General features: G+C 34.0%; 2 protein-coding genes across 3 annotated transcripts in view; both read right to left on the bottom strand.

Moving 5' to 3' along the window:
• Positions 1-14,782, bottom strand: part of qless (decaprenyl diphosphate synthase subunit 1 qless) — a 34,649-nt gene extending 19,867 nt beyond the window's left edge. The window contains exon 1 of the mRNA XM_011313828.1: positions 14,273-14,782. Coding sequence (XP_011312130.1) covers positions 14,273-14,431 — 159 coding nt within the window. The 5' untranslated portion in view covers positions 14,432-14,782. The remainder of the gene's footprint in view (positions 1-14,272) is intronic.
• Positions 14,783-15,416: 634 nt separating this feature from the next.
• LOC105271984 (Copper chaperone for superoxide dismutase) lies at positions 15,417-16,377 on the bottom strand. 2 transcript variants are annotated; one of them, XM_011313829.1, is made up of 5 exons: positions 16,314-16,377; positions 16,040-16,207; positions 15,753-15,953; positions 15,545-15,687; positions 15,417-15,458 (listed from the first exon to the last, which is right to left on the bottom strand). In XM_011313829.1, the coding sequence occupies exons 2-5, from the start codon at positions 16,105-16,107 to the stop codon at positions 15,439-15,441; spliced, it is 432 nt and encodes a 143-aa protein (XP_011312131.1). In that variant the 5' UTR covers positions 16,108-16,207; positions 16,314-16,377; the 3' UTR covers positions 15,417-15,438. The 2 variants fall into 2 exon arrangements, with proteins under 2 accessions (XP_011312131.1, XP_011312132.1); XM_011313830.1 differs by having other exon boundaries at positions 15,420-15,458; positions 15,575-15,687.

Genomic DNA, 16,377 nt, shown 5'->3' on the forward strand with positions numbered 1-16,377 from the left:
CTAATTTCATGAGCAACAATACATCAAACAAAAACAATCGGATGCAACGAAGCAGCACAGAAATTCATAATTCAAGAAGTAAAAAAAGATTTCAATAAATTTAGAGAAAAGTGAATTGATAAACAATTTCATAGAAATTTCGGTGAAGAATCCGTTATTTTTATTTTATGCGCAGAAAATGTGACATTTTGGATAAAACTGGATAAATTTTATGGGAAAAGAAATTTCTATTTTAACTTAACTACTTGGATATTCTTAATCATTTCATTTCGAAATGTGGATAATGCGCATAATTTCAAAAATTAATCTGTGACCGGTAGTTTTCTTAAATTTTCGAACTTCCACTCAGTGTTTACATAATTTCAATACCTAGATGATTCTAATTAATTCTTCAACAGTTTTTGCAATTTGAATTTCATTCCTTCCTTCACTTCGCTGATGGATTAAAAATAAATTGATGGATTAAAGATGAATTAAAAAGATTCACTTAATTACTTCGATCAATTACTTTGTTTAAAACACAATTATTATCGATATCGCGTTACGAATGAAATCCAACCGAATTAAGTGTAAAATATACTTGATTGAAGTATTTTTTTCATGCATACTTATTTCAAGTCCTACATATAAAATAATAAATCTATTTCTGTGATAATTTAACAAAATCTCCGGAATTCCCCAGACCGTCCATTTCATTTCTTGACTCATGTTCTTTACTTTCATTAACATTTTTATTTCTGTCATTCCGAATTAATCTTCATGAGGGGGAATCTCTTCAGGTAGACTTGGAGTTGGCGGTCGTTGTATCCTGAGCGGTCGACCTTTACGTAAGTTGCATAACGTCCCAGACAGACGGAGGAAACAAGACAGATGAAAACAGCAATCTCTTCATCGATATCCACGTATTTTTTTTTTTTCATTGACTGTCAACTTGACTCCTCAGGTCGTGTGTCAAAACTCCAAGCGGAATGATTAGTCGAATTTCGTATCGCGATAAATTTTGCGAAACGTTCTCCAATGACTTCACGCATTCAATCGTCGATGGAATATTAAAATTTACATGACATTGTAATAATACAATAATAATTACGGAGTCACTAATTGTTTGCTTACGAATGGAAGCCTTGTATTTAAACGATTTGTTTACGTCTCTCTGGAATTTCCCGGATTGGAAGTGATAAGAATCGGAATTAGAGTAAAAAAAGTGTTCGCTCTCGCTATTTACTGGAACTCTTTTGCACATTGGAATGCACAGGGGAGAGAGGAGGGAATTTCTCCGGTGGGTTTTCACGAGTAGAAAGGTATAGGCGCAGTTTCTTTCGGAGTGTTATAGTTGGTAATAGGCATATCCAGTGAGCAAGCCGATTCCTGATTGAGGAATTTTCTCAACAATCAGGATTCGAAGGGATCCGAGCCTGCGATTATCGAGCCGTTTATTTATTGCTCAATTGATGATTGCTTATATCGGGGGATTGGATCTGAAGTCAAAATGTCCTCGCAGGCAGAATGAGTCATTCACATTTTGTTCAATAAATCTCGGGTTTTTATATATTCTTGACTGGAAAATAAACGTCAATTTGTTTAGCATAAGGTTTGGAATGTGCAAGTAAAAAAAGAAATTGGTAGAATTTTAATTTTAATTCAATAATGGATAATAGGTAATTAATGATTGAAGTTTCGTAATAGCCGAAAATACTTTTTGAGGATTGGGAATTTTTCAATGCATTTGCTGCACTTGTTTGAAGGAAGCGAAAGTTATTTCCTGGGGGAGATATTGAATTGGATTTACGGAGAGAAAATCATAAAATTTTAAAGTTCGCTAAAAATTGGATGTAATTACCCCGGTAAAAAAAATGTAATCAGAATATTTTTTCCAAATTTTCAAAAAATTTCTGGAAAACTTTTCAGGAATTTTTCTTTAACAAAAAACCTCGGGAAACAAAACAATTGTATTTTTGGGAAATGTTTTGAAAAATATTTTCAAAGAATACGCTATCTAAAGTATAAAAAAAATTTCCTATTTAAGTTTTTGAAAAATTTTTCAAAGCCTTTCCCCAAAATAAAATTGTTTTGCTTTCCATTTTTTTTGTTTCATAAAAAAAATTATCTGAAAAGTTTTCCAGAATTTTTTTGAAAATTTGGAAAAAATATTTCGACTATAATTTTTTTTTTACCCGGGTATGAATTTGGGGATGGAAATTTGGATTCAGGTTTCAGTGGCACATGAATATTCCGTGCCAAATTAGACTGAATTTCCGATAGATGCAAAACTTAAGAATCTATTTAACCAGATATCCTGATTTCACTCGATTTTTATTAGATAATTAAACTACAGCTAAGGAGCGTTTCGAGATTTGGTCATAAAATATCGAATTTCTAGGCGCAAAATGTTTTGAAGTTTTGGTAAAACAATAATATATGCATTTTAATTAATGAACACCTAGCAACAAAAATGGAAAAAATTAAGACTAAAATAGTGGAAAAATGATTTAATCTATGCCAATGAATAACTAAAATCGTGATATTTTTTCCAATTAAATTAATTATTAATTGATATTAATTATAAATTATTCATAAACTTTGACGAAAGAATCGCAGGAAAGTGAAAAATCTTGGAAATATCAAAATTCAAATGGGGACGAAAAATGCCTTGAAATGACTGACAAAAAAATGGAAAAACCGAAATGGCAATAAATCTTAAAATTTCCATGTACCAATAATAAATAGACATGTAAATTTCAACAAAAAAAATGAACCAAAAGTGAGAAATTTCGGGAGAAAATGGAGACCAAAACACGGAAAAAATTTAGAATCTGAAAGAATGAGAAGAATGTTCCGAAATGATGGAAAAACGAAATTGGCGTACTGCTGAGGATCAGAAGGAAGGTGGAGAGATGGTGAGAGTGACCTTGATTCAGAGTTGACTTTGGCTGTACCTGTTGAGGTATTGGTAGCATCTGGTTTGCATTGGGGGGAGAGAGAAAGAGGTAAGTGTAAGGTGAATTGAAAGAGGGAGAGGAGTACTTGGACGAGTCGGTATGTGGGTCGAGCGTGCGGCCGCGGCCGGACATTCAGAGAAAGTGTATATTTTCCCTTTCCGAAAGAGACAAGACTCGCCGCGATGAGCAACTTCTCGCCAAATCATATCCATTCATTTATCACTTATTTTTCGTCCATTTGCAACCCGCACTGCAAACGCTAAACATGCCAAATATATATTCATTAAAATAATTGATACAATAATCAATATATTACATATATTTCACATATTTCACATTTTTCACATATCATTATTGTCAAATTGAAAAACTTGAAATTTTTAAGAATTTCTCATCGATCAATCTTTCAATTTCTCGAATATTCTGATATGCTCCCTACAAAAACGTTGAAGTGATATATAAATACTTGATAGACTGATTGAAAGATTTAAGATGTCAGAAAAACGAAACTAAAATGATGTGATTCAAATGTAACAACGATGGTGTGAATAACCCAATCTGGGGATTCCAGCACTCCAAACAAATAAAATTAAAAAGAAAATATTCCGCGAATTTTTAATTTTCCGGTGGTATATCTGATGTATTTGTTCTACAATTTTATTTGATGTTCAATTTTTATAGGCATGAGGATTCAAGCTTTAGTGTAAAAATCAATTATTATTAAACATGAAAAACCCAATTTCTTTGAAATTTCAAGATGAATAACAAATTCAGTGAGAAAGATATAGGAGAATTAATATCACCAATAATTTTATTAGAGGACTCGATCTCTCATTTATTTTTAACAATTAAACTTTAGTTAATGATGGGATATAATGAAAGCTAGGTTGTTAATGTTCAATGTTGCTTGTTCGAGAGTTCGTTAAAGTGTCCCTAGTCAGCATTTCCTCCAAGTTGTGAGGTCTGCCCCAAAAACAAGGCCCTTTGTCTACGGGGTTGATCCACGCATTAGACTGTGTCAGTCATAAAATAGCCTGAGTGTTTTTATTATTCCCTGTAACTGGTTACAACGGGTGGATTGTTCATGTTACCATCGAAAATATTTCCAACAAAGATAAGAATGTCTCATTAATGTCAGAGAATTTATTTGGAATAAAAAATAAAATCATAATGATTGTCCTTTGATGATAAATACGAAAAATCGATGTAACTGAAACTAAAATTATTAATATTAAATTCGATTGAATGGTGCGTGGCACGATCATTTGATGATGAAGCCATTAATGATCGAAAGAGGATGATTTTTTTCTGAGAAGTCTTGAATCAACCACAAGTGTGTCAAAGGTTTTACATCAGACAGCAGATTGCTCGTATGAGAAATAAATGGTTAAAACAGTGTAAATATGTGAAACCATTTGGGAGAAAGCATGAATGACAAATAGAAGTTGAGTGTATGTAACGATGTAATGGATTTTTGAAAGAACAATTGGAAAAGAATGAGAAAATACTTCAACATCAGAAATAAAAAAAAATTATCCATCGCAGAATATTCTACTTTAATTGGATTTGATCGGGATTATAAAATGATAGTTTCAGATTTTTTGGATGATCATGCGGAAGTGTTAATTAGTGAAATCAATTATACTATGTGCTGAAAAAGCAATTCCTCACGTGTTTTCTTTTTTTGTGAATGAACTTCGTGTGGAGTATTTGGAAATAGTATTTTTCCACTCAACCTTCATAAGGTTCAAGTTCATCAACCAAAATGAGAATCACAGGTGTCGAAATATTATGGCATGATAATATACGATTATGTCTACAGCTTCACGTAATAAATAATGTTCCACACATAATAAATCAGTTTTAGTTGTCTAAATTGATTGAGAACGATGCACTGATAAAATCATCTGACATCATTATTTAAATTGAAACTAGACAGGACACTAACGATACGAATTAATCATTCTATATCACTATGAGGAGCAGGTAGAATTAATGCGTCAGCTCCCGACGTTAGAAAATTAAAGACGACAGGAGAAAGCCGAAATAAACTAATTTACGTCTTCATTAACAATATTTTTTGGTAAAACATTGTGCAAAGTATTGCAATCTTCACCAGAAAATAGCAAGAACGTTATCAGAGTTGATTTAGTGGAGACTGCCACAATTGCAAAAAAACTTATGGCAAAATAAATATGCTCTTGTAAATATCTCCGGAATTTCCTTACGATAACAATAAGTAAATGACTCGCGTAAATGCTAAAAATAACACCTATTGAGAGCACTTCGACCTGCCCCTCAAGGTCTCGTGTTGAGTAGAAAATACAACAAATTCACCCCAGCTCCAAGGACTACAAGTGCTGAAGATCCTCAGCACGAAGAGAGGAATGAAGACTGATGGTTGTGTGAAAACTTGGAAATTCTCTCAAGGTAACTCCTCTGTCTGAGGGGTCTGAGGACTTGAAGGTTGTTGTTTGATTTTACGTTAAAACAGGTGGATAATTGCTCTTTCATTACACGCAGTACAGTTATTTACAGTCCATTATCAGCGTCAAATCGGAAATGGAGTTTGAAGAAGACGCACTCCCAAAAGTCTATTTTTCCCCTTTTTGGGTCACAATGGGCCGACATAACATGTAAAAAAAATTTACACTCCAACAAATAACTATTAACATTTATAGACAGTTGATTAATATTCATGAATAGTTATTCAAATAAATTTAAAGAGAAAAATGATAGAATTTCATCTGTCATTCTAAATTAACAAAAATACGAAATTTCTTACTTAGTGAGCGAAAATTTAAATAAAATCTTCCGGTGCGGAAATTAAAAAACAATTTATAATTTTGTTAAAAGCATTGGAGAATGTTAAACGTGGTTCCAGGAGTTATTCCCCAAAACAAAAATCTCCCAGACCCAATCCCCTCGCAAAAAATCCCCTAAAAAAAATCTCCGGGATGAAATCCACCAGAAATGAAGATCCTAAATAAATAAATAAAGATACACGTTGACGGCTCACTAATGACTGTCATCTCGCAGACAACACAAATATTCAATCTCTCTATCTGTCCCTTGTCGAATACTCTTGAATAATAAATCTCGAATAATCCAGAGCTCGAAAGTCAAACCGCAATAAATAATATGGTAAAGAAAACAAATGGATCAACTGAATGAGAAGTAAAAAAAAATAGCTCAACGAGAGTCCTTCTCCTAGCACAAAGAGTGTGAAGTTCCTTAGGTACATCAAGTACAATAAAACAAACAAATAATGACAGCTACAATAATTACGAAAACAAATTTTTCCGCAGGTGTGCATTGCGTCCGGGTGATTATACGACTCAAAATGTAAAAAAAGCGAAATCATTTTTTTTAGAGATTTTCCGGGGAATTTAAACCGGCGGTTTTTTCTGAGGGATTTTTTTTCCCAGTGAATAACTCTGCGCACCGTTAAACGCATTTATACAGGTCCTCTGTTCCCATAATCATTGCGCAATATTGCGATGATGATCAGAAAAAAAATAATCACAGATCAACGTAAGCAACAATTACAAGTAGAGAATAATTGCATAAAAAAAGCAATTAGCAATTGTAAATGTTTCATATTGATATTCATCGGCGCTACCGAGGAGATTCCACGAGGACAGGTGCTTTGCACGATTCGTTGCCGGTTGCCTTCGCGATAATTCGTGATTGCTTTACCAAACTGTTCCTAGCAATTGTAATTCACCATTTGAAATACGGAAACAAGAAAAAAATTATGTATAAAGACGGGCTGCGAAAAACTGGATGGAGAATGAGGGAAAACAGAATTAATGTAAACTGATTGATTTAAGAAGAAGAAATGGAAAAGCAAAAATCGGTTGTGTTTGGTATTTGAGTGTAGTCTGGATTTTTCTACAAATTATCGAGAGATTAAGAAAATTGAAAGGAGAAGATGAAGTAAATGAGGCTCACGTCCTCGGATGAATCATAGGATAACCATAATGATGTACCTCATCATCTTGATGGTAAAGTCACGATTATTCCACATCTCAAGTAACATGACATCCTTTGTCTACCACTGAGCAATTCCTCTAATAAAATGTACATAATTCTGTCGGCACTTGCCCGAAAGAGGGTCATGATTATATATTTTTTCTCCATTATTCTAATTAAATTTCATTTCAATGCAACCAAAATTACCGAAGGAATTTGCGTTTCGCTTTCAACTGACTCGAGGCGAAAGCTTCTACGTCTACTCAAGCGTTGCACTCACTCTTTTTTTATTGAGACATTCTACGCCTCAATAAACAAAGATTTTGGAATTTTGAAAATCACCAATAGTTTCTTTTCTAATCTTCTCGAAATAGTTTGTACTATTGTCTTCATTTTTCTTTTTCAATTTCAGATAAATTGAATAATTTTATAAAACTTCATAAAATATTTCAAAACCCCTAAAAAAACATTTAGTTTACATGATTTACATGATTATAGCTCAATAAATATAAATCGAATAAAAAAACATGAACAGTTTTTATTGTTTTTCTTGCTAAATGGCAAAGGATTGTTTTTAAAAGGCTTTTGTAAAATAGTCTAATTTGTGTAAAAAAAGAAAAACTTGTTAGGGTCCCGGACAATTCCAAAAAGAATATATATGATGGACAGGGCCTGAGATAATAATTATTTCTTATAATATTAATTATCATTTGTTTTTCAACGAACCGTTCTAGCAAATCTGCTAGAGTATGAAAATTAAAACCGATGCAACTGTGAAACGCGATATTCACTAGGTCTCTTACAAATAATCTCGCAATATCTGAGGCATTCCAATGTGTCAATGCATGTTGTGAAATTTTTGTTGTCATCTTTAAGTACGTCGTGTCATTACTAACAAGTTTCCGATCCATTGGGACAGAATTTTGAAGTTTATCAGTCAAATTGCAGGATGGGAACACCAGAAATTCAAAGAGCGATACAAATTTCCTTACGGAGTCACAAGCTTTTTTTTTGTGACTATGAAATTTTCTCCAGAGCGAATTATCTCAGAATTAATATGGCGCTCAATATGAATAACGATTCATATTCATAATTTTTCGTGTACACATTGACCAATTGCAGAAGAAATATCTAATGTTATTAAACAAATTTGATAGCTACTTTCATGTTATTTACAACGAAAAATCAGAAGAGAAAACCTGATGATTTAAATGAACAATTTGAATAAATTACAAACCCCACATTTTCCGGCACAGAATTAATTACAAATTTCTCTCCTTTAATACCGCTATTGATCCTCAAATTAATTGATAGGTGAAAAACAAGAATGGGATACTTTGACTGCATTGCAAAGATACTGTAAAAATTAAATATTGTTTATAAAAAGCCAATACAGGGACCAGTAATGAAAATGCAAATAATTCAGTAACGAAGTGTTAAACTAGGATAAGTGCTGTTTTTCGAGTTCAATGTTTAACCAATCCCTCGAAATTGAAGCAAGATAACCATATTTTCATAAGAACCTTTTTTGTAGCTCTAATCTTTTTCTACCAAAAACGTTCTTGCGAAAAATTCGCTACGTTCCTCCAATCGCAAGATATCGGGCAGAAACCGGCCTCGAAAAATCTACTTGTCCTAGTTTACCACTTCGCTACGGAATTCATATCTCCAAACAGAAGCAAATAAAAAAAAGGTGATTTATTTAGGTGTGGGGGGTTGATATCGGGGAAATGGACATTTTGCTGATGCCCTCTGACCCCTTCGTAGGTGGTAATCACAATGATCCAACGAAAACAACATCTAACGTATCTAACACGACGGAAAATTATGGCAGATTAAAGCGATTTTACAGCTTGTGGGATCGAATGAGAATGGCCGTCAGTCTTTGGTGTGTGCAATTGGTCGTTGGGTAACTGAAAGGATACGATATAGGAGTTGGACGAGAGCAGGTTTGGTCGATGCCAGGTATGTGGGACGCAGTTAAGTACACGTACACACGCACTCTGTGTAACCGTTTATGCTCAGAATCAATTTATTTAAAAATAAAGGAATTTGTAAAAAAATATAAACATACGCTTCTTACTCTTTCAGGGAGATCGGGCAACCTTGAGACATCGCCAGGAATTCGCCTAGGCGAAATACATTTTTAACCGACAGCTCAGTTCGTCTTGTCAAACTGTGATTAATTATTTGAGGGGCCAAATGCGGTTTTTTTTTGGATCAATTTATCGGCTGCCAATTGATTGCACTTTTTGTTTTGGCATGTTCGTTGATAAATGGACATGATTGGTCCTCTCGTTGGAAATTAATGGGAAATTTACCCGGCAGTTTAGTCCTCGAATTACACTGCATGCAATATTAGTGGTTTATTTTCGATCTAGTGATTTTTTATTCAATTGCAATTCAAGATGAATAGTAAATTTCTGATGTATCTGGAGAATTCAAGAAAATAGGGGTTTCTTGATCTAATTGATTGTTCCTTGAGAGTTCGAATTTTTATTAATTTTTGTGGATCGGATACAAAATAGAACACAATTGAATTTTCAGTAGATTGAAAAATAAGGGAAATTATTGCTTGCAATATTTTTTTTAATTATCAATATTTTCACGGGTTTTCAATACCCCGTGGATCAGAAATTTGAGAATTACCATAATTATAACATTCAAGGAATTAACGGATCCATGAATGAAAAGTTGTACAGAAATTTCATGTCACTTTGTGCTTGTTAAAAATTTCAAGTGTAATTTTCCAATAATGTCTCTAAAACGCGGAATTTTTTACAACTCTACATTTACATAAAATTAATATCCATGTTTCAGTGAAAAATAAGATGAAAAAAAAACATCCATGCAGGTCCGCCTGACAATAAAATTATTAAAAAAGTATAAAATTCAATTCGTCCATTCGTTGTGAATTTTTTCTCTCCAATTTCCCGTGATTGTTAAAATTTTGTTTAAAAACAGAGAGTTGAGTGTAATAGATTAAATTTCATATTTCAATGAAAGTTCACTGAACATTCAAAAATTTACACGGAGAGAAATATTTAGTAAAAATTACGGAACTTTCAGTTCACTTACCGATTACGGAGTCGATTCGAAAAATTTAAGTGGCGGTATCGTAATTTTTCACCGATAATTCAGATAAAAATTACGGACACTGCAGAAAAATTCCGTGACGTTAGATAAAAATTACGTGACAGTTCCGTAAAATTTCCGACAACCACATTTCGCTGCAGAATTACGGAAATTACACGTAATTTTTATTCAATATTTCTCTCTGTGTAGAGGGCATAAAGCCGTGGATTCTCTCATTCAATGAAAAAATTCCAATCTCATATAAACTTCCGGAATTCGAATCCGCCATTCCTCTGAATCACATAAAAAAAAAACTGTTCCCAAAATTCCCAAATGGAATATATTTCCCGTATTTCTGTTTTTTTTTTCTTCATTTTCCGTGAAAATTTTAGAAGCACAAATTGACAGTTGAATATGATTTTTCCCTGAAATTCGCAATGTCCAGTGACAAGATGTTCCGAAAAATCAGTGGACTTGATATTTAAAAAAATTGAAATTGATATACAATAAAAAAATTCCGTAATTTAACTGGGAAAAATGTGTGATAAGATTCAAATAATTTTGAGCAATTCCTCAAAATTATTGTACCACTATCCAATGATTTGAATGAAGAATAAAAAAAAGTGATGAAAATGGTATTGCGATAAATCAATTGCGTGCGATAGAAAGAAAATCTTCAGTGCCGATAAATATATTCAAAACGCGTTCCGTTGGAAACAACGCGTCGGGTTTTGATGAACGAGAATGGAATCATGATCGTATCGGTTGTGCGTCAATAGTCAAGACCTGGACGGATAGCGAAAGTCAAGACATTTGTAATTCATATTATTATTGCAGATTGAAGAGTGCATTGCAGATCAAGGGTGAACGATGTACGTCTAGTTGTTAATCTGATGAAGACGCGGAACGTTTTAAAATTCTTTTGTACATTCCCAGTGCATTACCCTCAAAGTCTTTTTTTATTTCCTTCAGAAGATCTCACTATTGTTCATTCTCCTCAATTTCACCATTTTCATCACTTTTTTTTATTCTTCATTCAACAAGATAATAATCATTTCCCCGTCATCATTTTCCCTTTACAAGATTTTCCATCGTCTCCTAGAAGGCAGTCTCGGTTTTCAATAGAATTCGAGAGATAAATAAAAAAAGAAGTTGAATAATATTTTATTCAACATTTATTCCTTGAAGTCAGTAAGAATTTGAGAAAATAATCATTTTGATCAATGATAATTGTTATAGACTCTAAATGAAGACATTGTGATCGTTGGAAATTGAGTTTTCTATTTTTTGAGTTGTGTCGACTCATTATGACCCAATAATTCGGAAATTGTAATTTTTGGAGCGTGGCAACTTTTTCAAACTTCATATCCGATGGAGCGATAATGTCTCTCTCTAATTAAATGATTTTTATTCTCGTCTGGGAGTATTGTTGAGTCCCTAGTCATCAATGAATTTAACATTTATTTAGGTTTCTTAAAAAATCAATTTTTTCACTTCTAACTGAAGAAAGAAATTTTTTTCAATTTTTTTCGATGCTTGAGATGTTTCTTATATATCGCCTATAATTCTTTTTTTGAAAATATTTTAATTCTGGCCCTATCCTATTCCACTTTGATTGGATTTAATTAGGATTAGAAAATGATAATTCCGATGACTACTGTTGAAATAGGAAGATAATTATTTAAGGAATTATTTAAATTAGGAAATAACTGGCGATAAACGATCATTCGTAAATATACAATGCAATGAGAGAGCGATTTCCAGATTTTTTACTCTGTCGTTTTCAGAAGTTGATAATATCGGTAAAATTCACCACAATTCATCGAAAAATCATTCCCGAAAAAAAGCGCTAGCAATCAGGAAATACCGGCCGAATATATTCTAAGGATTCAATCAATTCTTATAACTCTATAATTTGACACTTATTATGCAAGCTTTCCTGTAAAACTCAAACAACTCAACGGATTTCCCGGCATCTGCTGCGGATTCCGTAGTAAAAACACTTCGAATTTTCATTGAAACTCCATTTCCTGATGTTATCCCCCCGAAAAATTGAACGGAATGACACTTCCTTGAGCATTACTGCTCACCAGTCCATGAAGTTTCAATGTTTTTTCTAACAGCCTATCGAATTCGAAAACTGGTGAGAGTTGAGTCAAGCCACCTAGCTCTGTTTCATGAGTAAAATATTCTAAATGAAAAAGAAAAAATTTTATTGTACACACGGCTAATTTACCATCGCACTGAGCAAAACCATTCTAGGTGTATGAGTTTGAGAAGGAGTGGAGTAAAGGTACTGCCAGCACGAGAAAGTCAAGAGCGTTTGGGATCCGCCAGTTAGCCTACTTACTGTACTTACAAATACTGACATTCACGGAGTTAAAAGTATGATATTACGGTGCATCTTCAAAACCATTAGCAATTAGTGTGAAGGAAAATGCTTTGACTTTCAGTTTTATTTTTCATACCGCGAATAAAAATGATAAATTTTGTCATTAGAGATAATTAGATGGAGGTATGTCGTGGTTGGAACGAATGGGGATTAGTTCCTGCGAATTTCATTAACGAAAATTCAAGATAGAAATGACAATTTATTTTAGAATGAAAAATAAAGGATGATTCAATCGATGGTAATTGAAATTTTTTCATCCCAATCATTATGTAATTTGCAAAGCCCCTAGGACGTTTAGAATATTGCTCGTAATGTCTCTCAATCTCGTCAGTTTCAAAATATCATCCCACTTTCCAACGCATGCCCCATGGCGCGCCCCAAGGATGGAGAAAATCGTTGACTTTCGTTTTTTTTAATATTGAAATTATTTTTTACCGCTAAGCAAGGAATTTCACTGATTTCAATATTAATCGCAGATTGATGGTAATTGAGTTTAAAAAAGAATCCATGGGACTTCACATTTTATGAATTTTGAAACTGTTATCTTGCATGTATTGCAAAAAAATTGTAATTTTATTGTTCTGTCAAAAATTTCAAGCAGAAAAAATTTCTTATCTCCAATTTATCCATTAATTTTAAGATTATTCGAGTGGGATATATAATTTGTCAATGACAAGATTGTTTGAAATTACAAGGGAGTTTGAATGGCAATTGATAATAATTTTCAGAAGTTAGTTGTGAAAACTGAGACAACAATTTCCAACAATGCAATCAATTCTAATTACAAAGGACGGAATAATATCAGATTAGTGATCGCCCCTCCCCCAGGATCAATTCTCGTTTTAGTCTAGACATGTCGTTAACCCGAGGCCCTTTGAATTCCGCGCATGCGCGGTATTTTCCCGCGGAGGCAGCGCATCACCAGTCAAATAAACAACACAACCGCCTCTTCCCGATGAAACCGACTCGAAGCCCCTGGAAACCCTCAAAAAAATCCGCAAAAATTTCCTCGAATACTCCCAACACTCTAATCCCTCCCCCCAAAAAACTAGGTCAAAAAACGAACACTAACCGAACTTGTTATTCCCGCGTGTCGCGTGCGCAGCCAAAAACAGCTGACTCTCATCGCGTGAATTCAACTCAGGATTGCCGGTGCATTTCCCAGTTTTCATCAGAAAATCCGTAACTTCCGGGTCCCTCAGACATAACATCACGCCAAAAATTCATCCCAATGTATTTTTCACTTGAATTCCCTTAAAAAAAAACCGCCCCTTCACCCGACAAATTCACCGAAAAATTCAAACCCATCTCCCGCGCAATTCAAATATTTCAGCCAATCGACCGTAAACTCACACCCTCGCCCGCTATTACATAAGTATCCAAATGCTAATAACAGATGAATTAAAAAAATCCCTCAGCCGAACTGCCAGCCTCTCCCAAATAATAAGAATAAATCCCAATAAATTCTAGAAAAATCTAATGCATTTTAAACACATTCAGTCACTAGTGATCAATAGTATGAGCCTATTCATAACTAGGTTATGTCAACCACTAAAAAGCCCTGAACCTCTTGAAAAGATGACAGAAACTCCAAGTGTCAAGTGCTCGAAATAACCCAAAAAATTTCCCCGATAAAAACGCCACTGATTGCATTCCATTTCGCGAACTCATGACCCTAGAACTGCGAGATTACTAGAGAATGATAATCAGCTGTTCATGTTTTCTTTCAAAACTGAAGCTGCTCAAGGAGTTTTTTAAAGAAAATGTCAATGACATGGGCCCTTAAATCATTCATAATAATTCAAAATGACTGACAATAAAATTACTTATTGTGCAAGTGATGATAAGCGAATTAATAATAGATAATTGATAACTGAGATATTAAACTTACTTTACACTGTTGCAAAAAATGATTGAATGAAGGTTGATTATCCTGAGGAAACTTAACACAGCCAGTGGCAAATCTCCTCTTGAAGTGGACAAATTTAACCGATTGTTGGCACAATTTCTCAACCCGTGAGCACAGTCTACTCGACCCTATACACGCCATAGCGAAAACCGTTGTGAGGAACACTGTGGTGTACCACTGCTACTTACTTTCAACGTAACACAACGAATGGTTCAACACTTTAGTTTGAGCCCCACTTTTTCCCTTTTAACCCATCAAATTGTCCCTCTCCTTAATGGTTATATCGGGCTCTCCCCACCCCAACACTTTTTTGAGGATATTTAAACCATCCACGTGTAGTGGTTTTACCCCCTACCTCGTGGACCATTCTGCCACCACCATTCCTATTTTCATGACGGTACTTGTCTTTCACTTGTCCCAACAAGGTAGACTGTCCAGTCACGCGTTCATTCCTGCGAACCTTCAAGTGCTTCTCCATCACAGAGTCTCACATTTTTCATTCTATCGTCGAAGAGAGACTGTTGATAATGTCGGTGTTCCTCATAATTACTCGAATCTTTTGAAGGTAGCCACGCCATCTTCTGGAGTAAATTGCTAAGTCGGTAGAGCAGACTGGAAAATTGGTTCTACAGAAAAAAATTACACGTCTCATTTATAAATTATTAGACGATAATGTTGATAATTATATTCTAAATAAGATTCTAAATTAAACAAATTATACAACAATATACAATATACAATATACAATATACAACATACAATATACAAAGGCTGCGAGCTGCTGCTGAAATTGAGGAAGAATCGGAAGTAATTATTTAAGCAATTATATAAACAATCATCAAATGATAATTGTGATTTTTATTTGTATTCTCCTTCGCGTCGAGAAAATAGCTGAAAAATTCTTATCGAGAGATACAGAAGTCGATGAATTCCTGGATCAATTCTTGACCCGAAGAAAGATAATGCATTTACGAAAGGTGAACGTAGACAAAATGCGAGAGCTTAAGAGGAAACCGAAATCGTCAAAACTGAAATACAAAAATGTTTCATCAGGAATATTATGGAATGATATGACTTTTACATGACCTGCATACAGAAATAAATTTATAGAAGTTTTCAAAAAGTACACTATCCACTCTGGGTCGAATTTAAAGATTATTACCACACACTGAAAAGACACACAAAACATTGGCTTTTAAAATTGTATTTAATCGGTAAATACTGCATATACATATTAGGCTATGGTGCATTTACCTGGATATATGAAAGTATTTTTGAATGAACCTTTTTGTTTAGACTCATCTCGCTCATCCCACAGGGTCGTCCCATCGCAGGCACAAATTCTTTTCGTATTTTCGAAGACTCCTGATGATCTCGCGATAATTCCACACGCTAGTCTGTGGAATAAATTATTAAAAGTGTTGAGTAAAAGCAATACGAAAGAAATCATTCATAAACTCACTTCTGGCCACTATTTCCATCGAATTTTGATGTTGAACTATTCCCCTTGTCCAGAACACCGGTCGCCTCTGTATTAGCCTCAACCATTTTCTCTTCACTCTCCAATATCTCCTTTCGTTTTCTCAATTTAGTCAATAGTACATTGATACAGACTCGTCCTTGAATCCCATGATTGTCTAATTCTTTCCTTACGTGATATAGTCTGAAAGGCATTGGTCATATCAAAAGCCTGACTTTTTTCTGATAACGTCTAAGCAGCTCCCTTCGCAGATTTTGAAATTTCCTTACCCAATTGTCCAGCTTTTTACCCAGCTCCGTTTTTCCTGCATCCTCGATGACTCCCTGTACCTTTTCATTCAATCCCTCCAGCTTCCCTTTTAATAACTCTGAGCTCTTCGATGCCTCAGATTCCACTGACTGGAATTTTTGACGAGCTGATTTCAAAGCCTCCGACTGCTGATTATTGTGTTTCAACGAATTAACAGTTATTAAAAATATCTTCACAAATTTGTCAGTGATGTTTACTTGATTTACTTCAATAATAATTTAATATCGTACTTACTGTTTTGGGCGGAGATATAAAATACGACGTAAATTTAAGGCCCGGATGGATTATCTGGAAAATA

The sequence above is a fragment of the Fopius arisanus genome, unplaced genomic scaffold, assembly GCF_000806365.1.
Source record: "Fopius arisanus strain USDA-PBARC FA_bdor unplaced genomic scaffold, ASM80636v1 scaffold00131, whole genome shotgun sequence".
NCBI lineage: Eukaryota > Metazoa > Arthropoda > Insecta > Hymenoptera > Braconidae > Fopius > Fopius arisanus.